This window comes from Macaca thibetana, chromosome 13 (genome assembly GCF_024542745.1).
Source record: "Macaca thibetana thibetana isolate TM-01 chromosome 13, ASM2454274v1, whole genome shotgun sequence".
NCBI lineage: Eukaryota > Metazoa > Chordata > Mammalia > Primates > Cercopithecidae > Macaca > Macaca thibetana.
Genome location: NC_065590.1, coordinates 32,049,734 through 32,077,318, shown reverse-complemented (window position 1 = coordinate 32,077,318; position 27,585 = coordinate 32,049,734). Strand labels below are relative to the sequence as shown.

At 41.6% G+C, this 27,585-nt stretch overlaps 1 protein-coding gene across 2 annotated transcripts in view; it reads left to right on the top strand.

Annotated features, from left to right (window-relative positions):
- Positions 1–1,363: 1,363 nt before the first annotated feature.
- The window catches only part of POLE4 (DNA polymerase epsilon 4, accessory subunit), a 60,760-nt gene continuing 34,538 nt past the window's right edge, over positions 1,364–27,585 (top strand). Inside the window, exons 1-4 of one of the 2 annotated variants that reach the window (XM_050754328.1) lie at positions 1,365–1,686; positions 2,143–2,227; positions 2,906–2,947; positions 7,755–8,078. In XM_050754328.1, the coding sequence (XP_050610285.1) occupies positions 1,474–1,686; positions 2,143–2,227; positions 2,906–2,947; positions 7,755–7,768 (354 nt within the window). In that variant the 5' untranslated portion in view covers positions 1,365–1,473 and the 3' untranslated portion in view covers positions 7,769–8,078. Of the gene's footprint in view, positions 1,687–2,142; positions 2,228–2,905; positions 2,948–7,754; positions 8,079–27,585 lie in introns of those variants that run through there. The other variant, XM_050754327.1, reaches the window with a different exon arrangement.

Here is a 27,585-nt window from a genome sequence, read left to right as displayed (position 1 = left end):
CTTTTTTGTGTGTGTTATAGGAGCGTCAGCTGTGACCCTTAAAATGGGTAAAGAAAGTTTTCACACCTTTCCACCCGTACACCAGTCAGAGTTTACTACATAATTTTGGAATTGAGTGATTTCAGATGTCAATTAATTCAGCTTCATCTTGGCTTCACCACATTCTGTCGTGTGTGTGTGTGACTCAGTAACCACTCTGCGCCTCAATGTTTTCAAGTAAGGTTTCAATAATAAGGTTAAGCTTATTTTGTAAAATAAGGTTAAAATATATAGGGTATTGTGAAAATGACAGAAGTTATGATTTACATAAATGTAAAACACTTTGAATCATGCACATACTAAATGCTCAAAGGGGTTCACTATTATTATGATTGACTTAGATTAAAGCTATTGTAAATATTAACTGTTCCTCTATGCTATCAGACCTCAAAGTGTGGTGTGGGGATTCATGGGGGTGGGAATTTTCTGGAGACCCTTTTCAGGAGTCCATGAGGTCAAAATTATTTTCTTAATACTACTAAGAGGTTATTTGTATTTTTCATTCACATTCTCTCAAGGAGATGCAGTAGTTTTTCAGAGTTACCTGAGAAGTGCTAACGTTATCAACAGAAGCAGCTAGAGAATCCAGTTCTCACATGAAATCAGACATTAGAGACTTTTCTTACTAGATTCATTTTTTAAAAAAAGTTTCTTGTCATAAAAATGTTGTTTGTTAGCTCGTAATGCATTAGTAATTTTAAATCAGTATTTTAAAACTTTAATTCTAATACAGTAAGTACTGATATAACTGACAGAAACAAAAGCTACTTGGGCTCTTTAGTAATCTTTAAGACCGTAAAGGTATCTTGAGGTCAAATTTGAGAACCAAAGCTGTGATGCAACCTGTTTTTGAACAAACGTGGATGCCTTACAACCACAATTTCATCCTTTCCAGCCTCCATGACTTTTTCTTGTTTCCTCTGGCTGGGCTGAATTTCTTCTTATCTGCCTGCAAAAGCCCTACTCCTCCTTCAAGAGCATCCATAACTGAATTTGGTCCAGACTTCGCTGCCTCCCTGGCATCCTCTTCCACGATGCTGGGACCTCCAGGGCCGGGCCTCCCTCGGACACGTGCCCTCCTTAGCCTTGGGGTATTAACATTGTTTTGACGGAGGCTCTCTTGCGAGCCCAGTCTAGATTTCTCCCCTTACCAGCCTGGCACAGGCACCAAGGGGAGGTGCCTGGGCTCCACAGGCCCAACGGGCCAGAGGGTCACCAGTAGCGTCAACCAAAGGCACGACAGCCCAAGGGTGGCCAGGCGCGAGGAAAAAGCCGGAGCCCAGTCCCAGCCCACCCGGTTTCCGGCACCGCCCTGCCGCGTAGGGGCGGAGTCGCGCGCCTACACAGGGTGTGGCCTCCAGCCCGCGCGGGAAAGGGCCTGCGCCGCATGCGCGCGCACAGTCGGCGGCCGCGCGCAGCACGCTCAGGGCCGGGATGGCAGCGGCGGCGGCGGCAGGAAGCGGGACACCCCGAGAGGAGGAGGGACCTGCTGGGGAGGCAGCGGCCTTGCAGCCCCAAGCCCCAACGAGTGTGCCTGGGGCTCGTCTCTCGAGGTTGCCTCTGGCGCGAGTGAAGGCCTTGGTGAAGGCGGACCCCGACGTGACGCTAGCCGGACAGGAAGCCATCTTCATTCTGGCACGAGCCGCGGTGCGGCAGCAGCGCGAGGGCACGCGGGGGTGGGGGAGGTGGAGCGCGGGGCGGAGCCTCGGGGCCTTCCGCGGGCGGGGCTTAGGGTGGCGTGGGCCGGGTTTTGAGATGTGGGTGTGGACCCGGAAGGCGGAGGAAAGGGGCCGGGGACCTATGCGAGTTGTGTGTTTTGTTAACACTCCTCCCTCTTGTTGAGGACCTGGTTAGTGAGTGACTTTAATTTGTATCTCCAGGGCCTCATACAGAACTTGTAGGAGACTTTAGTGAATGAAGGAGAATACTGGGAAGAGGGTGGCGGAATGGATGTTCATGAAGTCCAGGACAATCTTAGCTTCCAGAACATTTTCTTGCCCCTGAGCCTGCCTTCTCCCTTTCTGCCCCCACCCACAAACCAGAGCCCTCACCTCCTCAGTGTGCTAGAACCCATTACTAAAACTTTGCTTTTTTACTTCACAGGAACTGTTTGTGGAGACCATTGCAAAAGATGCCTACTGTTGTGCTCAGCAGGGAAAAAGGAAAACTCTTCAGAGGAGAGACTTGGGTAGAGTGGCACTGCCAGTGTCTGGGGACAGAGAAGGGAGGGCTGGGCTGGTTTTACCTTGCGCAGGTTGAGAAGACGTCACTCTGATCTGAGATGTCCCACAGCGTCTCTCCCCAGGATGGTTTCTGTTGGCCACAGTGCCAGGAAGCCCTACCTGTAGAGGCTTTCTGCTTGGGGTGGTGGAGCAGTGTGTGGTGTCTGGGGTTGCCAAAGCGGACTGGATCCCTTCATACCTTCTGCCAAATTGCACCAGAAAAAGATAATTCTTTTTCACCTAGCAACTGGGGATTTCATTTCTGACTCTTGTCTGGTTGGTAACCCTCACCTGTGTAAGCTTTCATATACCGTGTTCTCATGCGCCCTGCGTCTATTGTCACATTCTTCTCTGGTAACTTTAAGAGCAAAGCGAATAAATAATTTAGATGTATTTTAGGAGCCCCCTCCCCCCCGCATTGAATGGTATTTGCCTACACTTTTCTTACTCTTCTAGGGAGACAACTAATACATAAATGAGAGTTGCTGGTAGAGTAGATACGGATCTCAAGGCAGCAAGGGACGCATCTTATAATTGCCCTCATTTGCCCAAAGCCTCATGCCCTTCACTGTAGATTGTGCTGTTTTCTGACTGACGTCAGCATGGCTGGAGTTAGTCAGGTGTCTCTTTGCCTTGTGTTTCAGATAATGCAATAGAAGCTGTGGATGAATTTGCTTTTCTGGAAGGTGAGTTCTCTCTCAGTGGGCAGTCATTTCCGCCTGTCTTTTGCATGTTGATGTGAAATTCAAAACCTCATAAAACGGATGCCTGCTTCTTGTTTGTGTAGGGATAATTCTTTCTCCGTACTTGCTGTTAGAAAAAAGTAACTTGCTAAATGAGGTTCAGTTTTCTCCCTTGGGGAATTAAAACTTCTACCTGAAAATTGCTAGCCATAAAGAAATAGGAGGGAATATAAAGATCCCAGTGTAGTTAGATGAATTCAGAAGTTTGATTCCTATCTTGTTCGCCGTACCTAGATATCAGCCTTGCCCCCCTTATCATGTTAGAGATCAGAAACAATTGTCAACATTTAAAGGGTGACCGCTTGTTCTTTTTTCTTCAACAATCTGTGTGAAGTGATAATTTTGCTGCAATAAGACTTGTACTTGTCTGTGTTTTTAGGAGTCATGGATTAACTTGTGTACTAACTAAATTTTTTCATTAAAAAAGCAAATATTTGAAATACCTAATTTTAGCTACCTTGCCTCAGAGCTATTTCTGCTACTTAATTTTTTTTTTTTTTTTTTTGAGACGGGGTCTCGCTCTGTCGCCCAGGCTGTAGTGTGGTGGCGCGATCTCGGCTCACTGCAAGCTCCGCCTCCCGGGTTCACGCCATTCTCCTGCCTCAGCCTCCCCAAGTAGCTAGGACTACAGGCGCCTGCTGCCACGCCCGGCTAATTTTTTTTTTTGGCATTTTTAGTAGAGATGGGGTTTCACTGTGTTAGCCAGGATGGTCTCGATCTCCTGACCTTGTGATCCGCCCGCCTCGGCCTCCCAAAGTGTTAGGATTACAGGCGTGAGCCACCGCACCAGGCCGCTACTTAATTCTTAAATCTGATCAGCTTACTCTTCACTACACATATATAGTCATGTGCTGCATAATAACATTTTGGTCAGCCATGGACTGCTCACATGAGGGTGGTCCCATCAGATTATAATGGAGCTGAAAAATTCCTGTTGCCCAGTGAGGTAGTGGTCATAACATCCTAATGAAATACATTACCTTTTCTATGTTTAGATATGTTTAAATACGCTTATCACCATGTTACATTTGCCTACAGTATTCAGTACAGTAACATACTGTTCAAGTCTGTAGCCTGAGAGCAATAGGTATACCCTGTAGACTAAGTGTATAGTAGGCTATACCATCTAACTTTGTGTAAGTACACTCTATGGTGTTCACACAGTGGTGAAATCGCCTGAAGATGTAATGCATTTCTCACGATGTATCCTTGTTGTTGAGCGACACATGACTGTATTTTGATTGAGTAGCTTGGCAAAAGCCATGTATCCTCATTTCATTCTCCCGGGGTGTTCTCATTACCTCCTCTAAGCCTTATTACCTTTAGAAATCTCTTGATTTATTCTACTCTTTTTACTCCTTTGTTCTGCATCTCCATGTCAACCTAGGCCCCTGGTCCTTTTGATAGATATTTTTTAAATGTCTTATTAGCTACATTACCATGGCTAGCTTCATGCCTAGACTATTGAGCATTCTTTTAATTTGCAGATTTTTCTTCAGCCTCTCTTTCCACCTACTCATTTTTCTTAAAATTAACTTTTTTTTAGTCCTACCTAAGGCAGGCACTCCTTGTGACAGACTTTCTGTAAGTTCTGCAGTCAAAAATGTTTGGAGCCTACTTTACCTCTTCATTTTTAATTACCAGCTTTTCAAAGACATGAGCGATATGATCAGATTTGTATTTTAAGTACACAACATTGCTGTCCTGGGGAAAATAAACTGGAGGGTACTAGGAGTAGAAGTGGGGAGGTTTTATGTAGTTTTCCACTCTAGTCTCTATCACAGCATAGTGCTTAGCTTGGATTTTTAATAAATGGCCATTTATTGAATGATTGCTGTGTTTATTTTCATCCTCTGCTTTCATCCTCATTTATCTCTGTAATTGAATCCTTCTGCTCTAACCTACTTTGGTAGATCTGAATGTTAGCCACCATAGCCCCTGTGGATTCAGTCTGCATTATATTATTTTTTACTTGGTAAAATAAATGTTCTTATGTCCTTAGATGTGTATGGTCTAAGTAAATACATTTTTTTTCCTTTTTATGAGCAATACATATCCATGGTTGAAAATCAAATAGTTACCTAATGGCTTATAATGAAGTATGGCTGCTGTCTGCCCACTGTTTTGTTAGTGTTTTGAGCTTTTCTGGTGGTTACGTTTATTTCTAATTAATATGCTTACCCATTGATGTGTCAGCTGTAGACAGTGTGTATTGACTTCCTGCTGTGATAAATGAAGATTTGGCTAACCTGTAGAACCCCATGAATCCCCTCTTGTCTTTCTTATTTTTGGTAGTTGTATCACTAGTTTTAGTTTCTTTACCTCTGCAGTTTATATAACATACTGGAATGTCTTCGGTTGTTGTTGTGTCCAACTTTTAATGCATTTCTTGACTCCTCAGTTTGTAAAGTATGACTATTAGTGCACGTATCCCTTTTCTCTTTTTAGTTCACATCTAGCTATCAATTTGTGTTATCTAGTAATTTGACATTGTCAAAGCTAATAATATTTAAATCTTATCACAATTAAATCTTCCATGCTTTATCCCTCATTGATTGTAGAAGTTGAAAACTAGGGCTGTAAACAGTCTTTCTCTACCCTTTCTCTGTCCCTTAATTCCTCATTCAGGTCCCCTCCCTGCAAACAACTGTTACTAGTTTTCTTGTATAACCTGGATATTTTATGCAAATATGTTTATATGTGTATATGTATATTCTTTTTCTAAGTCTTATGAAATACAACATATGTGAAGTGTGTGTGCTGTAAATGTAAAGTCAATAAATGATAAAATGAATACCCTCGTAACCACCATCTTGGCCAAGAGATAGGGTATTGTCAGCCCCCAAAAGTCCCACATATATTCATTCTTCATCATATCTCTTCTCATCCCTTTTCCCGACATTACTGTATCCTAACTTTTTTGGTAATTGCTTCCTTTTCTTTATAGTTTACTATATTAGCATGCATCCCTGAGCACTAAAGTTTAGTTTTGTTTTTTCGAACTCTCTGCAAATGGAACCAAACCATATGCATTTATTGGTCAAACATCTGTCACACAACTGTTTTCTTTAAGTTAACGCATTTATGAGATTCATCTGTGTGATTGCACATAACTCGTTTGTTCATATTCCTTGCTATATGACAGTACCACAATTGAGCTATTTTAATGTTGATATTTGGGAAACCTTATTTTTGCTATTACGAACAACTTGCTATGAACAGTCTTGTACATGTTTCTCTAGGGTAGATGTGTATGTGTGTATAAAATATATAATACTGCTGGAACCTAGGATATATAGGGTATTCATATCTCCATCTTTGGTAGGTACTGCTGAATTTCATGTATTCCAATTCACATTCCTACCAGCGGTGCATGATAATTCCCATTGCTTCTCATTCTTACCCACACATGGTATTACCAGAGTTTTTGATTTTTGACATGCTGTTATTGAACGTAAGTGATAGTTGCATTGTGGTGTTAATTCGTATTGCCCTGATTGTGGCTGATATTGAACATCTTTTCATATGCATGCCTGTTTTTTTTTGAGGGGTGTCTCCTATTTTCCTGTTATGCATTTTTGTCCTTTTTAAAATCGATTTATAACAATGCTTGGTATATTTTATTTCATTTTTATTTATTATTTGTTTTTGAGATGGAGTCTTGCTTTGTCATCCAGGCTGGAAGGCAGTGGCGTGATCTCTGCTCACTGCAACCCCCGCTCCCAAGTTCAAGAGATTCTCAAGTAGCTAGGACTATAGGCATGCACCACCACACCTGGCTAATTTTGGCATTTTTTGGTAGAGATGGGGTTTCACTGTGTTGGCCAGGCTGGACTCGAACTCCTGACCTCAAGTGATCTGCCCGCCTCCCCCTCCCAAAGTGCTGGGATTACAGGCATGAGCCACTGCACCCAGCCTTTTTTTTTTTTTTTAAAACATAGTTCTTTAGAAGAGAGCCCTGTGATCTTTTTTTTTCTTTTCTTCCAAGTTAGGTTTAAATGCCTGTCTTCTGGTTGTGCTGTCTGTGGGGAGGGTTGTGGGGAGACGGGCAACTGTTTCTCATACAGACCCTCTGGTCACTAACCAAATTTTCATCTCACATCGCCATTCCTGATGACTTGAGCCTGGAGCTTCCTCATGGTTCTTTTAGGCATATGGGCCTCCTCTTCTGCTGCAGCCCCTCTGTGTTCATTCTAGGCTCCTTTTCCCTCTGCTCTATTTATAAGCCTACTTTGATCAGGTTTCTGTTACTCAGTTTTTTTGTTGAAATCCATTAACTGCCAGTGGGCCCCTATTTGTTGTAGATTTATACTTTTTAAACTTTTTTACCTTTTGAATGGAATCTTGGATGGGAGGGCATATGTACTTGTGGGCCCAGTCCCCCATCTGGAACTGAAACTTTTCAAAAGTTTCTCTTTAATTAGGGAGTTTACCTCATTTATTTTATATTATTCCTTCCTTATATGGTCTTCATCAGTGTTCATTAACTTACACAACGACTTCTTAGCTCTTTTCCCACTTCTAATTCTAACTCTTCAGACTAGTATGCTTAATTCCTAACTGCCCACCATCTGTAATGACATGTTTTTCCCTGGGGATATTTTGGATAGATCATCCTCAAAATTAGTATTTTGGTCTTAGAGAACTGCTGCCAATACTGGAGCCTCTTCTGCATTAACTTAGCCCAGCTTGTCACACTAATCCAGCTCCTGAGGTCCCCTGGTATACTCATTGCTCTTTGTATGTTTAGGTACTTTGGATTGATTGCTGAGCGGGGCAGTTTTGGGAGCCTTCATCTGCAGCCTTCAGTTCACCCCTGTCCACAGGCCTCAGCTTTGAAGAACGGAGTCTTTGCACTTACACACACTCTTCCTGTTCTGCCTTCACCTATGCCGGGATAAGCAGAGATCTCATCAATGAGCTCTTCTCTTCAAGGTCTTCCACTGCTTCTGTCTGTCTTCCATATCAAGCCTGGATGCAGCTGCTGCTGCTTAGAGCAGGGATGAAGAAAGTGTTCTGCATAAGTGGCTTCCTGAATGATGAGGACCAGAATAAAGGTTTTTGATCAACCTCAGTCTAGTGTGTTTTATAATCTCACCTTTGTTCTTACCCTGTGATGGGAGAGCCACCATACCTGATCACAGACCTTCCTGATCTTCCCTGCCAGCCATTCTAACCTGCAGTCCTTTCATTAATTTTGTTCTTTTATTTTTCCAGCACATCACCAGAAAGTGGTTCCAGAATTTATGGAACACCACTTGACCTCAGGAGTTCAAATAAATAGGACGGTCCTAGATTGAAAGCCAGTTAAAATTTTTTAAGTTTTATTTATTGACATATAATCCACATACTCTATATTTCACCAATTTAAAGTATGCAATTCAGTGGTATTTAGTATATTCACAAATATGTACACCAGTCACCTCAGTCGATTTTAGAACATTTTCATATGAATGGAATCATGTAATAATGTGGTCTATCGTGTCTGGCTTTTTTCACTTTGATAATGTTTTTAAGGATTATCTATGCTATATAGCATGTACTAGTACCTCATTTTAAAAAATTGTGGTAAATTGTACATAAAGTAAAATTTACTTTTGTAATAATTTTTAAGCATGTAGTTCCGTGGCATTAAGTACATTCACATTGTTGTGCAACTAACACCATCATCCATCTCCAGAACTTTAAAAATCTTCCCAAGCTGAAATGTCATACTCATTACATAATCACTCCTCATTCCCTACATCCTGCAGTCCCTGGCTAAGCTTTGGTGTGGAGGAAAGTTGTGGGTGACATAACGAAGGAGGCAGAGTACCTAGAAAGTAGCAGTTAAGGAAAGCAGCAGGAAGCCTTGGACAGTGGCTGTTAATTGGGTCATGGATCATTTTTAAAATAGTCCATGGGATTTGCTCCCTAGAATGATGCACAGATGTTCAGTACTGTAACATTTAAAAAATAAGCTTTATTTTGGAGTAATACTAGATTTGCAGAAGAGTTGCAAAGGTAGTAGAGAGAAGTCTCATATGCCCCTTACCTTGTTTCCCCATTGTTAACATTACCAAGTACATTGGTCACAACTGAGAAACGGACATTTATAGGTTACTGTTTAACTACAGTCTCTTTGGATTTCACCATTTTTTCATTAATACCCCTTTTCTCAGATCCAGTCCATGTTACTATATCATATTTACTTGTCATGTTGCCCCAGTCTCCACTGGTCTATGGCAGTTTCTTAGTCTTTCCTCATTTTTCATGACCTTGACAACTGGAGTAGTGCTAGCTGGGTATTCGCTAGGATCTCTCTAATCGGGGATTGTCTTGTGTTTCTTGTAATTCTATAACATTGCATATGATTTTGAGCATGAAACAGACCCCAGAGGCCCTTCTTTAGGCCTCCTATTATTGCCAATGGGAATTTAAAAGGATATCATGGTCCATTTTCAAGATAAACTCAGATTACAGTTTGCAGCTCATTAGTGGGATGTGAAATCAAAGTGTGTTGCCACTAGCATTTTGAAATAACAGTGTTGAATTTAGTAACGGTAAGTGTTCTAATTGTTGTTTCATTTACATGTGTGTATATTAGGTCATTGTGTAAAATGTATGTGGTAGGCAGACAGAAGGAAGGCCCCCATCACCTTCACCCGCTGGTTTTATGCCCATGAATATGTTACATTACATATCTGAAGCGATTTAGCAGATATAAGTCATGTTACTAATCTGTTGACCTTCAAGTAGATGATCCTAGATTGTTTGTGCAGGCCCAGAGTAATTACATGAGCTCTTAAAAACAGCTTTCCCCCAGCTGAGGGCAGAAGGGGCTGTCAGAAAGATTTAAGGCATGAAAAGGACAAGGCCTGTTGCTGGCTTTGAAGATGGAGGGGGCATAAGGCAGGAAATGTGGGCAGGCTTTAGACGCTGAGAGTGATGATCAACAGCTAGGAAACAGCCTCAGTCCCACAACCGCATGGAACGGAATTCTGCCAATAGTCTCTGCAGTTGAATGTGGATTTTCCCCTCAAGCCTCCTCATAACAGCCGGGCCAGCTGACACATTCTGACATATTTGCTTTGGCCTTGTGAAACCCCGAGCAGAGAATCTAGTTATGCCACACTGGACCTCTGGCCTGCAGAACTCTGAGGTAAATAAGTGTCTAAGCTGCTGAATTTGTGGTAAGTTATTATGGCAGCAATAGAAAACTAATATACTTCTTATTGAAAATCAAGGTAAAAAAAAAAATCGGAAATTCTGCTGTAGTGGAAAGGATCCTGGACGGGGGCTGGGAGATACTGGTTCTCATCCTGCTACTCATTACCTCCCATGATATGTTAATCACCCTTCCTGAGCTTTCTCTTACCAATTAAGTGGGTTATTTAAAAATTTTTTCCACAGGACATATTTTTCTTTTGTGAACTTTATTTTTTTTTTTAGCAAAATTTACCTGTTTTAGTGTACACCTCTGAACTGTAATAAATACCTAAAATCACCATCACAAGGTATAGAACGGTTACATCACCACAAAATTCCCTCATGCCACGCCTTTATAGTCAACCCATCCCACCAACAATGTCCCTGGAAACCAGTAATCTATTGTCCCTGTGATTTTGCCACCTCCAGAATGTCATATAAATCAAATCACACAGTATGTAGCTTTTTGAGTCTGGCTTCAATTTGGCATAAGGTATTTAAGGTTCATCCATGTTGCATGTTATCAGTAGTGTGTTCCTTTTTATTGTTGAATAGTGTTTTGTTGTATGGGATGTAAGTACCACAATCTGTTTATCTGCCAGTTGAAGGGCATTTGAGTTACTTCCGGTTTTTAGTGATTATGAATAATGCTACTGTAACATTTGCATATAGGTTTTTGTGTGAACATCACTTTTTGTTGTCTCTTGGGTATACAGGAGTGGGATTGCTGGATCTTATTGTGAGTGTATGTTTAATTATTAAAGAAAATGCCAACTGTTTTCCAAAGTGGCTGTACCATTTTGCACTTATACCAGCAGTGATTAAGAATTTCAGTTGTTTTGCATCCATGTCAGCAGTTGGTATTAAAAATTTTAGCCATTATAATAGGTGTGTAGTGGTATTTCATTGTGGTTTTAATTTGTATTTAGCAGATATGTATTATGTAAATATTTTCTCCCAGTTCCACAAGACATTAAATTTTGAAAAAAATCCTATAAATGGTTCTTAGCTGCACTTAGCTCTGTTGGTGAGATGACTCAAATGAGGCACAGGGGACTCCTTACTTTTCTACCTTTTGGTATAAGCCCCTGTGGAGAAGCAGGGTTTCCTTTGTGGTCACCAACTCCTGTGCCCTCCTCCTCCCTTAGTGTCTGTCAGTCATGGGCTAATGAATCAGAAAGAGACCAGTCCCAGTATATCTGGCTGGGAGCACTAAAGTGGAATTTCCTGATGGTATAGATCATGCTTGGAGATGGGGAAAAGCAAGCTATTGAAATCTGATATTAACAGTATTAAGGACTAATATTCAAAAAGAATCAGAGAAAATGATGCTAAAAAGTAGAAAATTGTACTATTTATTTATTTATTTTGAGATGATGTCTTGCTCTGTTGCCCAGGCTGGAGTGTAGTGGCACGATCTCAGCTCACTGCAACCTCCGCCTCCTGGGTTCAAGCGATTCTCCTACCTCAGTCTCCCGAGTACCTGGGATTACAGGCGGGTGCCACCACACTCGGCAAATTTTTTATATTTTTGGTAGAGACAGGGTTTCACCATGTTGGCCAGGCTGGTCTCAAACTCCTGACCTCAAGTTATCCACCTGCCTTGGCATCCCAAAATGTTGGGATTACAGACATGAGCCATTGTCTCGACATAGGAAATTTAAAATATGTTCCTGATTCCTTCGTTGTATCTGAATCAGGGATCCCTCATTCCTCATTCAAGGCTTCATATCTCTGGACATCTTAACACTTAAAGCATTTTTCTTTTTTTCACCTAACTAATTAGCTCAGAATGTTCTCAGTACCATCTTGTAGTTTTTATACTGTTTAAAGTATAACTAGATTCCTGTAGGAATCTAGTTTCCCTCATCAAATCTACAATATCTAGCTAACTTGGAACCTTCAAGAACAATGGATGGTATGCTGTATGTGTATCTGGATCAGGATGGTGAAGTAGATATGTCTTACAGTCTCTCTAATAGCTAATTTAATAAATGAGCAATCCCTCTCCCCCCACACTGAGTTCATACAAATTAGCAAAATATTCAACTCCAGCAATCAAACAAGGAATGAGAGAGACACATTGCAGTGCCACAAACTTCAACAAGCGAATAAGGAATGACATGGAAAATTCTAGAATTGAGAGGAAGTGCATGACACAGAAAGGTTTCTAAACCCATCTGCCAGAAGTCATAACTGTGAGTCACCCAAATCTTGAGAGTTTTTATACGCTCAGTCAGGAGGAAATTAAATCAAAGGGTTGGTAGCTTTTCCCTTTTCTGACTGTGGAGAAGTGGAAAGGGCTCCTGGGGAGAAATGGGTGAAGCAGGTGGAGATGAACTCTTCAGTGGATGTGAGGGCTATAGGCTAAGCTAGAGGATGCATTTACAGCTAAGGGGATGGAATGTAGCTCCAAGTAGGTAGAGTAAATCCTAGTACTGTGTGTTAAACCTCCAAGTTGGCACACCTTCTAAGCTGAATCCTCCCTCTCCACTCACCAAACCTTCAGGCCAGGTATATAGAAATAAGTAGAAGCGCCCTCAAACTGTAGCTCAGTTGAGAGCACAAGCTGACCTTAGGTATAGTGGAAAGTAAAGTGGCCAAGAAAATGGATGCTGGAGCCAGAATCCCTAGTTTCTTATCTGCTACTTAGGAGGCATTAGAGAAAGAAGACTCTGTGAGACATATCCACTTCACCATTAAGAGATTAAGTTAGGCAGGGCGCGGCGGCTCACACCTGTAATCCCAGCACTTTGGGAGGCCGAGGCAGGTGGATCACGAGGTCTGGATATTGAGACCAGCCTGGGCCAATATGGTGAAACCCCATCTCTACTAAAAATATGAAAAGTTAGCCGGGCGCGGTGGCGGGCGCCTGTAGTCGCCCCTACTCGGGAGGCTGAGGCAGGAGAATGGCGTGAACCTGGGAGGCAGAGCTTGCAGTGAGCCGATATCGCGCCACTGCACTCCAGCCTGGGCGACAGAGAGAGACTCCGTGTCAAAAAAAAAAAAAAAAAAAAAAAAAAAAAAAAAAAAGAAAGAAAAAAGATTAAGTTACTTGAACAAGTTACTTAATTTCTTTGTGCTGAAACTTTCTCATCTGTAAAATGGGAATAGTGATAAAACCTCAGGATTCTTGTGAGGATTAAATGAGTTAATATATGGAAAGCTCTTAGAACAGCAACTGGCACATAGTAAGGCCATATATAGTTGTGTCAGGTAATATTGTTATTATTATATCACAGCAAAATGGAAAGACTGCCCAAACATGAGCAGAGTGAAAAGAAATAGCAGAACTATATAATAAGCAACAGCAAAACCAAAAAGTGTCCAAAAGGCAAGGAGCCCAGTCTAGAAAAAAGCATAGTCCAAGGTACAGAAGAAAATTCCTCCTGAGTGTTTTAATTACAGAATAGTAACATCATAAACTCAATGAAACGAGCCCAAAAGCTAACTAATACATAAAGAAATGAAGGGGAGGTTGCAGACATCACTTTTCATTGCCAAAGTCCATTTATACTCTCTAAAATGGAAACATGATTTTAAAAAATAGCTTGAATTTCTTTTTCTTTTTCTTTTTTTTTTTTGAGATAGAGTCTCGCTCTGTCATCAGGCTGTAGTACAGTGGTGCGATTTCGGCTCGCTGCCACCTCTGCCTGCTGGGTTTAAGCAATTCTCCTGCCTCAGCCTCCCGAGTAGCTGGGATTACAGGCACACACCACTACGCCTGGCTGATTTTTGTATTTTTATTAGAGATGGCATTTCACCATGTGGGCCAGAATGGTCTCGATCTCTTGAACTTGTGATCCACCTGCCTCGGCCTCCCAAAGTGCTGGGATTACAGGCATGAGCCACCACACCTGGCCTTAAAAATAACTTGAATTTCTTAAATTTTTTATAGTCTCTTAACCTTCAAGGAGTGTGTTTAGAAATAATTTTTCTTATGCCAAAGAAACATTCGAAGTCCAGCATAAAGTTCATTTTCACTTAGAGATTTTTCCTTCTGTTAAATTTTCGTAAAGGCAACTTTAGTATTTTGTAATTAAAATAGCAGATATTGTATTATTTTATGTAAGTATTTCTGTTTCCCTGTCTGCTCATTCTACCCATCTTTCTCTCATAGAATAATGTATAAAGTGATTTTTACTTAATGATGGTTATTTCTAGGTGATGCAGTTTTTTAAATCCTTCGTCTGTATTTTTTTCTGCATTATTTAGTATATGATGCACATTGTTGTGTTGTGAGGAGGGACCAGAAGAACTAGGAGGAGACTGGAAAAGCTTTGTGACACTGGGCTGGGACTAAACAGTGAATCTCTGAGCTGGCCCTGAGATTGCTTGTCCCAGTGTTGCCTACTGGTTTCTCAAGAGCGATAAAATCTCCCAATTTTCTGGAAGCCAGGTTACACTTTTTTTCCTCTGTGTTCTCTGGGACCTGAGAGGTCATAGCTCCTCTTGGACAATGATCCCTGTTCCGATACAGGAGTTAGAACCCCAAAGGCAACAAGGATCTCACTTGTAGAGTGCTACAATGTGCCAGGCATTCTCATGATGCATTATTATTTCCATGTCACGGAAGAGGAAGTAGGCTCAGAGATATTAAAAGAGTGAGCTTGAATGCTCACAAGTGTTAAGTGGTAGAGCCTAGCCTGAACTGTAATTCTATGAGTCCATGCCCCTCACTCTCTAGGAATGACCTGCATTCAGCCACAAATCTCTTCTAGGTTGTCTGCACAGACTGCGTTGTGCCCAGATAGGTTGGGGAAAGTTTCCTTTTTGAGCCCCTAGGCTCGTGTCTGGTATATTGAAGAAGGCAGCATGCTGAGGCAGAAGGGGCATGGAATTGGAGTCAGTAGACCTAAGTTAACTCTCACTCTGCTCTTTCCTTGCTGTTTAGCACTGGTGGGACACTCTGCTTTCCTGGGCCACTGTTTCTCTAAAATGAGGATGTAGACATGATAATGATAGAGGGTGTGCTTGGAGCATCCATTGTTTTGGGCCCTGTGTTAAGCACTTGAGGTGCAAGATCTCATTTAAGTTTCCTGACAGCTCTGTGCAGAAGGTGCTATTATCTCCATTTTACGAATGAGAAAACTGAGGCTTAGACCTAAGGTTGCATAGCAATTAGGGTTCGAGCTGGGATTTGAATCCAGTCGATGTGATTCCAGGGCTTATATTTTCAGCAAGCTACACTGTGATGGTCTCCAAGATCCCTGAAAGCTCTCAAAATGACGTTTCCAGACATGAGTAGGGCTGACTGTGTGGGTGGTGCTGTGAGGGCTTACCACAAGCCAATATTGGACCACCTCTTCAATCCTTCATTGGTGGCAGTGGAGGAAGCAGCTAGCAGCCTGCTGGCCATACCCACTCCTTGGTTTCTCTCCCCAGTTAGCAAATCACTTGAGGCCTTCAATTTCATTCCCTCCGAAGTCAGACTTCCTAAAAACAAAATCCGCCCATTATCCCAGATCTCCATTTCTCCATGAAGAGTCACAAACACAGAACTGGATAGTGACCAATGATTAATCATGCTAATGACATATTCTCTTTAAAGAGCGTGTGCATGTAAGTGTAAATACCTTTGTGTGTCTTGTCCATCCTCACCTAACCTTGTCCAAGGATGTGATGTACATGTTTTCATGTGTTAAAGACAACATTTGAAATATTGCTGCAATAAAACTAAACATCACCTTTCCTGTAAACCAGCATTTGCCTTAGGCACTTACTCAAGGGACATGAAAACATATATCCACTAAAAGAATTACACATGGACTGGGCACAGTGGCACAAACCTATAATCCCAGCACTTTGGGAGGCCAAGGCGGGTGGATCACTTGAGGCCAGGAGTTCGAGACCAGCCTGGGCAACATGGTGAAACCCCATTTATACTAAAAATACAAAAATTAGCCAGGCATGGTCACCTGTAATTAAAGCTGCTTGGGAGAGAGCCTGTGAGGCTAGAGGCAAGATGGAGTCAACCATGCCATATTTATCTCACTGTTATAATCTTTGCAAAGGCGATTTCAAAATCAGGGTTAGGCTGTGATGATTTTAGAAATTTTCCCTGAGTTTTCTGAGAAATGGCAATTACACTTTTTAAAATTTTTTTTATTTTTTTTTATTTTTTGAGACGGAGTCTCCATCTGTCACCCAGGCTGGAGTGCAGTGGCGCGATCTCAGCTCACTGCAAGCTCTGCCTTCTGGGTTTACGCCATTCTCCTGCCTCAGCCTCCCGAGTAGCTGGGGCTACAGGTGCCTGCCACCTCGCCCGGCTAGTTGTTTTTGGTATTTTTTAGTAGAGACGGGGTTTCACCGTGTTAGCCAGGATGGTCTCGATCTTCTGACCTCGTGATCCGCCTGTCTCGGCCTCCCAAAGTGCTGGGATTACAGGCTTGAGCCACTGCGCCCGGCCGACAATTACACTTTTCAACAGATTCTGGCCCAGAAGCCTCCCAGACTTTCTTCAAGCCACGTACAGAGTTTAATACACAGAGTTCTCATGTATCGTTCACTACAAGTTATATGAACCTCAGAAATGTATTGTCCCTGCTTGAGAAATTTCCTGCAGTGGAAAGGAAATGCGTGAGCATCTGCTCAGAATACCATAATCAAGAGCCTTCTGCTCCTAATAATATGCTCTAGTATGTAAGCTGTGGTGGGCTCTCCCCAAGAATTTGGAACAAGAGGTAGGAAGATTATCCCTTGAGAGTGGAACCTTAAAGTAAAGCGATTCAGCCTCCGACTCATCTTGACCTGATAAAATATATCTAAAAGAAGGCATCAGTAGTAGGGGACACTGGTCAGTGATGAAAGTGAGGAAGGAGTCCCAGAGACAAATGTTGGTAGGGCTTGTTCTGTACTACATGGGGTCACTAGAGCCTTAGCCAGTGCCTCTGTGTATAGTGCTATGGTCCCATTGGCAAGACAGACATGTCAGCCTGTCCCATTCAGGTACCTTTAAACATCGCAATCATATATCCAACTTCCTTTGTTCTGAACCCACCTTTCCCAAGCAACAGTTTGATGCTGACTTGGCTTCCCACGTGGCTCTCTCTATAGGGAGAGAAGGTGATTGTTACAGGAAGTTGGACTATTTGCATTCACTGTGACATTGATTTCTCTTTGTGAATGAATGGGGCCATTTCTGGCTATGATTTATCGATCCTTGTTGCTTCACTGTAGGGAGATGAGAGGATGTGGTGGCCATATGTACTTGGAATATTTCAGTCCTTGTGAGTGATTCCACTTGTAGATTGCTGATTTGCCAAGCCACAGACAAGCAAGGGATACGGGCAAGGAATATGTTCTTAGAAAATTCTATACTACCAGAAAACACATACATTAAAAGAAAATTTCTCACAGGAAGTGCTATAGGAAGGAATTGAGGCATTTTGGTCACTCATACTTGGGAGACTGCAGACTGCATTATGCCCATATTCAGAAAATTCTATAAATGTTTCAATGTTTCAGATGAGTTGGTGGAGGAAGAAAGAGAAAGGAAAAGCTGTAGAATCAGGAGGAGATGATCTGACCACATTGAAGGTGTGGGGCATCGTGGACCAGGTCCAAAATAATTGAAACACAAATATCCAGTCTCAACACAAGACAGACAGCGCTGCCACTCACTGGCTGTTGTGCTGAATTACCTGGCAATGACAGGCATGGTTTTCTATATTAGTGTAAAGATTAATTTGTTGTAACAAATATGCCTAGAACATACTAGCTTAAATAAAGTAGAAGTTTATTTCTCTTCCATGTAACACTTTAACTGATCTAGAGTAGCAGGGCAGCTGTGTTCCATGGCGTATTACTGGGACCCAGGATCTTTTCATCTTATTGCTTTGTCTTTCCTTACTATAGCACTGTCCGATAAAATTTTCTGTGATGATGGAAATGTTCTACCTCCATGATGTATAATATGGCAGTCAGCAGCTACATCTGGCTATTGAGCAGTTGAAATGTGGCTAGTGTGATTGAACCAATGTGATTAGTTCAAAATAAAAATTGAACTAAAATTTTAATATTACTTGATTTTAATTAATTTAAATGTAAATAGCTGCAGTGGCTAGTGGTTACTGTATTTAAAAGAGCAACTCTAGATCAAAGGTGGGAGGTCTCCAAGTCTAGTTCTAGTTCACAGGAAGAGAAAGGAGAGTGTTAGTAGGGCAAGGTGCATGTTTTTAAGTTGGCAATGACCCAGAAGTTGCATGCATTGTTTTAATTCAAATCCGATTGACCACACTTAGTTAACTGGCCAATCCCTACTTCAAAAACAGCGAAGGAATACAATGTCTGGCCAGGAGGCCATGTGCCCAGGTACAACTCTGTTATTATGGTCAAGTGACAGATTTTAGTGGACATCCAGAAGCCTCAGCCACAGTATCTTATCTTTGCAACTCTTAACTGTGTGACTGTGTAGAATGCTCACATGAGCATTTCTAAGCCTGCTTTATAATAACCATTACAATTTCATGAGGTTATTGTGAGGGTCACCATGAGATAATACTACTAAAACTCTCAGCATAGTGCTTGGCACACCGTGTTCAGTCACCATTAGACATCGCTATCGTAGCTTTTCTTACCTATAAGCTTGGCCTTCAGTAATGCATACTGAGCCTTCCAGACTTTCCTGTTCGGAGTGTGGGTTGCCTATGGTAACAAAAGCTCTAAATAAGTAATGAGGGCTATTTCAAAGACACATAAGGGAAACACCAGACATGTACATCAGACACTGAGCTAGGCTAATAAGAATTTGTTTCTGAGAAAAAGGTTCATTTGATGTGCTGACAATCCTAGGTTTCTTGGCCTGAGAAATATTCACTGAGATTATTAATGTTACCATGAAAGGGCTCTTTGGAGATAGCTGGAGAGCTGGACAGCCAAAGACAGACAACTTGTCCCTTGCACTCCCCACTCCCTAATAGAGTGCAGGATAGCAAAAGGAGAAAGACATGCTTTTAAAAAGATGTCTGTGCTGGTCAGCTGGTGGTGTTTCTTGATGAGCCGATAATGAGCACATCTCTACCTTATTAGAAAAGATAAACAGAGACTGACCAGGATGCTGCAGGGCAGTGACAGCTGTAGAAATTATCTGCTCTCATCTCAGGAATGTCACACCAGTGTCACAAAACAGAGCTCAACATTTAGCTTTTAAATTTACATGAGTAAAGATAATGAATTCACTAGAGACTTACAATGCATTTTAAATAAATGTGTCATTTCAGAATAAGCATCTGTGAAACTGTATTTCAAAACGTTGTGTGACAGTATTTCTCATTTGTCTTACCGGCTAAAAAGCAACTTTGTGCCTTCTGTGTTTAGAAATAATAAAATACTAATCTGGTGAATGCTGGATGAAAATTTTAGGGATAATTTCTAGATTCCTCCTCTTTTCATTGTTACTACATGGCACATGTTAAAAACAAAAGCTAAATTGGGTTTTCATTTTCTCTTAATATCCCTCATAATCATGAGTGACAAGAATTACAATGATTTCATGACATAGTTTGTAAAAGTGAGAAGGTCTGTAATTCAGAACAAGTATCCTAGTAGAGAAAAATGTCAGACGTAACTGAACTGGAGAGAGATTTCCAAGACAGCTTGTGATCTACCGCTGAACAGACCTGTGGAGGATTTGACAAGGGAATTCCACTGCACTCAACTTCTATAAAGGGCGAGATTTCTCCCAGGGTCTGATTCTCACAATTCTATCTAGTTGGTGGTTTAGGAATGATGGTATAGTCTGTCCTGAAGGAAAGTATCTATTTAAGTTAGCCCTGAGAGCCAGGATTCAAAAGCTAGGGACAGATGGATGGAGGATCCCCCTTCAGTTGAAGCTAGGAAAACACTACCCAGTATTTTAAAAGAGAATTTTGCAGTTGTGAGACACTGAGAAAAAGCATGCTTGCTTCACAGCTGATGAAATCTGGTGGAGAAAAGACAGTTAAGGAATCATTCTAAAGGGAATGCAGTCCTCCTGTGACTGCCCTCGGGCCCTCGGATAAGGTCCAGACTGCTTAGTAAGACTTCTAAAGGTCTTTGTGATGGGACCTTGCCCACCTTTCTATGATGATTTTCCCCTCTCCCCTCCCTGTGCTTCAGCCACTTTGGAGCTACCGAGGAAGCCCTGGTCTGAAGCTTCACAGATGCTGTTCCCCCTGCCTGGTGTACTTTCTGCCTTTTCTCCTCTCCCCTGTTTGCCTACCTAACTCCTAATCACTGTTTAAGTCTGAGGCCAGGAAGGTTTTCCTGTCCACCCTCTAGAGGCAGGTAGATGTCCTTACTCTGGGATCCCATATCCCTGTCTCTTCCCGTCACAGGGCTCACCACACTGTTGAGTAACTGCGTGTTTCCCAGTCTGAGCTTCCCATTGGATCACCAACTCCATTAGGGAGTCATGGAGTCTGTCCGCTTTGTCATTGCAGCCTCAGTGCCCCCACTCAGGGTCTGCTGTAAGACAAATAGAAGATTGATCTTAAAAATCTCATTAAGATGTTTTTGGTTTAAAAGAGTAGTATGTAAATCTATGATTACTATGGAAAATTAAAATCACAGAAGATAGATTAAAAAATGTAAGTTCTTTTTATTATCGCTCCACAGTCAATTTCACCATCCCCATAGGTAACAACTGTTACGAGTTTGCTGTGTTAACCTTCCAACCTTTTTGTATGCAAATTTCATAATCATAGATATATAATTTTAAGGCAAAAAGCAAGCCATATAACGGTACATAAGTTAAACACATACACATGTTGACACGCCCAATTTATGTTAAAAATATGTGTGTGTAGTTAACATTCTAAGTTGTAAGCAACAAATGAACCATGTTGATTTTAAACAGAAAAATAATTTAATGTAAATTAGCTCATAAAATAAGCAGGAAGGCTAAATAAGCAGATTTGAAAAATGGGCAGGAAGAACAGGAAGCTGGACAGCCAGCAGCACAGCTACACTTCCCCACAGAGCAGGTCCCATGAGGACCCTGCAGCTGTCTTGCAAGCCCTGAGCTCCTCAGGGGGCACCTGACTGTCTCCAGCAGGGTAGCTTACTGCTGACCAGCAAATGCTGATTGATGCTACCGCTAGTGTTATGATGAAGTCCAGTCCACCCCGACACCCAGTGGTCTTTGCACTGTTAGTTTTTGACTCGAAGGACCAGTCAGAGGACTGGTCAGGGCTAGGCAGGAGACTGCAGCCGGTTGCAGAGGGGCTGAACGCACAGGTGCCTGGAGACAGGCAGCCTATCCCTCCTACTAATTCTCCTTCCTCCCAAGCTTTTCTTTTTCTAATATTCTTTTGTTTTCTTTTAATGTTTAAATTTTGGATCCATCTGGGATTAATTTTGGCCCATAGAGTGACATAGGGATCCAGCTTTACTGATTTTCTGAATATTCAGTTTTCCATATGCCATTTTATTTTTTATTCTTTTGTTTTGTTTTGTTTTGAGAGAGAGTCTTACTCTGTTGTGCAGGCTGAAGTGCAGTGGTGTGATCTCAGCTCACTGTGACCTCTGCTTGCTGGGTTCAAGTGATTCTCCTGTCTCAACCTCCAGAGTAGCTGTGATTACAGGTGCCTGCTGCTGCACCCAGCTAATTTTTGTATTTTTTTAGCAGAGACGATCAGGCTGATCTCGAATTCCTCACCTCAAGTGATCTGCCTGCCTCGGCCTCACAAAATGCTTGGATTATAAGTGTGAGCCACCGGGCCTGGCTTCAATATACCATTTTAAAAGTAACCCATTCCCTAAATTCCTTGACACATACACCCTCCCAAGACTAAACCAGGAAGAAGTTGAATCTCTAATAGACCAATCACAGGCTCTGAAATTGAGGCAATAATTAATAGCCTACCAACCAAAAAAAGTCCAGAACCAGATAGATTCACAGCCGAATTCTACCAAAAATACAAAGAGGAGCTGGTACCATTCCTTCTGAAACTGTTCCAATCAATAGAAAAAGAGGGAATCCTCCCTAACTCATTTTATGAGGCCAGCATCAACCTGATACCAAAGCCTGGCGGAGACACAACAAAAAGAGAGAATTTTAGACCAATATTCCTGATGAACATCGATGCGAAAATCCTCAATAAAATACTGGCAAACTGAATCCAGCAGCACATTAAAAAACTTATCTACCACAATCAAGTCGACTTCATCCCTGGGATGCAAGGCTGGTTCAACATACGCGAATCAATAAACATAATCCATCACATAAACAGAACCAGTGACAAAAACCACATGATAATCTCAATAGATGAAGAAAAGCCCTTCCACAAAATTCAACAGCCCTTCATGCTAAAAACTCTCAATAAACTAGATATTGATGGAACGTATCTCAAAATAATAAGAGTATTTATGACAAACCCACGGCCATTATCATACTGAATGGGCAAAAACTGGAAGCATTCCCTTTGAAAACTGGCACAAGACAAGGATGCCCTCTCTTTCCACACCTATTCAAAATAGTGTTGGAAGTTCTGGCCAGGGCAATCAGGTAAGAGAAGGAAATAAAGGGTATCCAATTAGGAAAAGAGGAAGTCAAATTGTCCCTGTTTGCAGATGACATGATTATATATTTAGAAAACCCCATCATCTCAGCCCAAAATCTCCTTAAGCTGATAAGCAACTTCAGCAAAGTCACAGTATACAAAATCAATGTGCAAAAATCACAAGCATTCCTATACACCAATAACAGACAAACAGAAAGCCAAATCATGAATGAACTCCCATTCACAACTGCTACAAAGAGAATAAAATATCTAGGAATCCAACTTACAAGGGATGTGAAGGACCTCTTCAAGGAGAACTACAAACCACTGCTCAATGAAATAAAAGAGGACACAAACAAATGGAAGAACATACCATGCTCATGGATAGGAAAAATTAATATCATGAAAATGGCTGTACTGCCCAAGGTAATTTATAGATTCAATGCCATCCCCATTAATCTACCAATGACTTTCTTCACAGAATTGGAAAAAACTATTTTAAAGTTCATATGGAACCAAAAAGGAGCCGGCATTGCCAAGACAATCCTAAGCCAAAAGAACAAACCTGGAGGCATCATGCTACCTAACTTCAAACTATGCTACAAAGCTACAGTAACCAAAACAGCTTTGGTACTGGTACCAAAACAGAGAGATAGACCAATAGAACAGAACAGAGGCCTCAGAAATAACACCACACCTACAACCATCTGATCTTTGACAAACCTGACAAAAACAAGAGATTGGAAAAGGATTCCCTATTTAATATATGGTGCTGGGAAAACTGGCTAGCTATAAGTAGAAAGCTGAAACTGGATCCCTTCCTTACACCTTATACAAAAATTAATTCAAGATGGATTAAAGACTTAAATGTTAGACCTAAAACCATAAAAAACCCTAGAAGAAAACCCAGGCGATACCATTCAGGACACAGGCATGGGCAAGGACTTCATGACTAAAACACCCAAAGCAATGGCAACAAAAGCCAAAATAGACAAATGGGATCTAATTAAACTAAAGAACTTCTGCACAGCAAAAGAAACTACCATCCTAGAGTGAACAGGCAACCTACAGAATGGGAGAAAATTTTTGCAATCTACCCATCTGACAAAGGGCTGATATCCAGAATACAAATAACTCAAACAAATTTACAATAAAAATACAAACAACTGCATCAAAAAGTGGACAAAGGATATGAACAGACACTTCTCAAAAGAAGACATTTATGCAGCCAACAGACACATGAAAAAATGCTCATCACCACTGGCCATCAGAGAAATGCAAATCAAAATCACAGTGAGATACCATCCCATGCCAGTTAGAATGGTGATCATTGAAAAGTCAGGAAACAACAGATGCTGGAGAGGATGTGGAGAAATATGAAGGCTTTTACACTGTTGTTGGGAGTGTAAATTAGTTCAAGCACTGTGGAAGACAATGTGGCGATTCCTCAAGTTTCTAGTTCTAGATCCTTGAGGAATTGCCACACTGTCTTCCATTTGACCCAGCGATCCCCTTACTGGGTATATACCCAAAGGATTATAAATCATTCTGCTATAAAAACACATGCACACGTATGTTTATTGCAGCACTATTCGCAATAGCAAAGACTTGGAACCAACCCAAATGTTCATCAATGATAGACTGGATTAAGAAAATGTGCCACATATACACCATGTAATACTATGCAGCCATAAAAAAGGATGAGTTCATGTCCTTTGCAGGGACATGGATGAATCTGTAAACCATCATTCTCAGCAAACTATCACAAGGACAGAAAATCAAACACCGCATGTTCTCACTCATAGGTGGGAACTGAACAATAAGAACACTTGGACACAGGGCGGGGAACATCACACACAGGGGCCTGTCAGGGGGTGGGGGGCTGGTAGGGTGGATAGCATTAAGAGAAATACCTAATGTAAATGACCAGTTGATGGGTGCAGCACACCAACATGACACATATATATACTATGTATCAAACTTGCACGTTGTGCACATGTACCCTAGAATTTAAAGTATAATTAAAAAAAAAAAATAAAAGTAATCCATTCCCACCCTGCCATTGGTACACGATGTTTTGCAATGCCACTCTTTTACTGTATTAAATCTCTGTGTGCTTGAATATATGTATTCATGGATTCTCTGTTCTCTTCCATTGATCTGTCTATTCATGGACTAGTACCAAACTGTTTACTGTTAATGTCAAAATAATCAATATATGTTTTTTGAAACTTTGTACTTTGAAATAATTTGAAACTTGAGTTGCAAGATTAGTACAAAGAATTTCTATTAGCTAGATTCACATTTGCTTAATTTCTCACTCTCTTTATTACCTATACTATATTATTACTGAAATTTTTATTCTGAACCATTTAAGAGGAAGTTGCTGACATGGTATCCTGTTATGCCTACTGTAGTAACTATTTCCTCAGAACAAGGACGTTCACTTACATCACCACAGTACCATGATCAAAATCGGGAGATTTATCATTGTTACAGTGCTATTATCTAATCTAAGGAATTTATTCAAATTCTCTCAGTTGTCTGAATAATGTCCTTTACAGTAATTTTCATAGTCATTTTTTTTTTCTGGTTCAATTGCAATCCAGGATCACTCCATTTATTTAGTTTTTATGTCTTTTTCTTTTTGTCTTCTTTAATGTAGATCAGATCTTCAGACTTTGTTTCCCATGATTTTGACTTTTTAAAAAAGAAAACAGGCCATTAATATTTTTTTAGACTATACCTTAAGTTTGAACAATATTTTAAAAAGTCACACAATGTTATTTTTATCCGCCAGGGTCCTGGGAGAAAACACAGACACTCAGGCCATTCAAGAGACTTTAGTAAAGAGATAATTTTAGGAGGTGTGGGCAGAATTAAGGAATGCAACAGGGACGGTGAGGTGCTCAGGGGAGGGCAACAGCAGAAGCCAATCCCATTTCTAGGCCTGAAGCGGTAAGGGGAGTGGACACAGGACAACAGTCAGGAGAGATCCGGAGTCTGGAGAAGAAATGAAGCCCCTGCCTGGGAGCTCCACCCAGTGCAGGATGTCGCAGGAGCCCCTCTCCCTCCTTCTACCCCTTTATCTCTGCCGTGCCTCCTATGGGGTGAATTCACCCAGGCCCCAGGGGCAACGGAGTAGCAAGGTCAGCTTCCTGGGGCCCAGGGCAGGGCAGAGACGGCAGAGTGGATGGGGAAACGGACAGTGGGAGTGCAGGGCAAAGCCACAACACTGGGCACCATGCTAACAGCATCAAATGAGGAACACACTGTCCACCCCTACCCAGTCCTGTCCTGTAGCTCAGAGACAACCACCTCCAGCTGTTCTAGTTCATTTCCATCGTGTTCTACTGAGCCCTTGCATATTTCTAAACAATATACTGCTATTTTTCAATTTATCAATTGACTTCCTCCTCCTATTTTCCTTTCCTCTACTCCCATCACAGTTACATATTTTGTTGTTGTTAAATCAATAGTCAGTGTTTACATTGTTGTGACTGCAAATATTGTTTAAGCCAAGGGCTTCATGATGGTTGAGCTTCCTTTCTTTTTAAATTTCTCATTTTTTTCTGGAGTAATAAGCACGTTGTTTTTTAATTTGTCTAGCTTTTTGCAAACTTCTTGCTAAGCTCATCTAAATTCTCTAGAAATATTTTTCATATGCTCTAACATATCTGTTCCTTTTATTTTATATTCCCGCTCCAATCAGGATTGTCAGCCTGCTCCAATCAGGATTGGTCGGGCCCTACACCTGCTATCTGCTGTTATCTGGAAGTTTGCTGTTGTGGTAGGCAGAATTCTAAAGATGTTCTTTAAGATTCCATATACTGGTTCTTCAGTCAGACACTGGTCTAGTTTCTACTGTGGGACACTCTCTAGATGTTAGAAAGGTTACTAATCAGCTGACCTTAACATAGGAAGATTATCCTGGTGGGCCAAGTGTAATCACACGAGCCGTTAGGAGCAGAAGAGGAAGGCAAAAAAGTCAGCCAGGGAGATGTAGTTGGAAAGATGAGGCGGAGGGAGAGGTGAGAGAGATTTGAAGCATGAGAAAGCCTGACCTGCTGTTGCTGGCTTTGATGATGGAGGAAGGGAATCATGAGCCAAGGACTGGGGTGGCTTCTAGAAGCTGCTGAGACTGACCCCAAGGAAATAGGGACCTGCATCCTACTGACACAGGCCAACCCCAAAATTGGGATTCAGCCAGAGAAGATTCTTGGCTTCACTCAGGAAAGAATTCAAGAGGGAGCCGACAGTGAAAGAAAACAAATTTATTAGAGCAATAGTGTACAGCAAAATGGCTGCTCCATAGAGGGCACAGGGCTGTCTCATAGGGTGGCACAGAGGGGCACTTGCAGATTGCTTGGTAGCTACATTTATACTCACTCTTACTTGCATGCTACATAAGGGGCAGATTATTCACAACCTTTTTGGAAAAGAGGCAGGGAGTTCCTAGAACCATATAAAGTAATTTCCGGGTCATTGCTATGGCATTTGTAAACTGCCATGGTGCTGGTGGGAGTGTCTTATGCAAATGTGTTATAATTGCTAGTCCTAGCTGGTCTTGTCTGGTTTAAATCAGCTCCTGTTTTGTTCAGTGGGGTCTTGTGACCACTACTCGGAAGACGAGTCTTGCTGATCTCCTACCTTACCGCAACTATATGGAACTGAATTCTGCCAACAACCTGAATGAGCTTGGAAGCAGACTTACCCCCAAAGCCTCCAGAAAGGAATGTGCCCTATCAACATCTTGATAGAGTGTGAGGCTAGAAACAGGGAATCAGCTAAGCCACTCTGTGCTTGGGTTTTTGGCTGTAGAAACTGTGAGGTAATAAACTTGAGTTGTTTTAAGCCATTACGTGGTAATTTGTTACATCAGCCACAGAAAGCTAGTACAGCTGTTGTCAT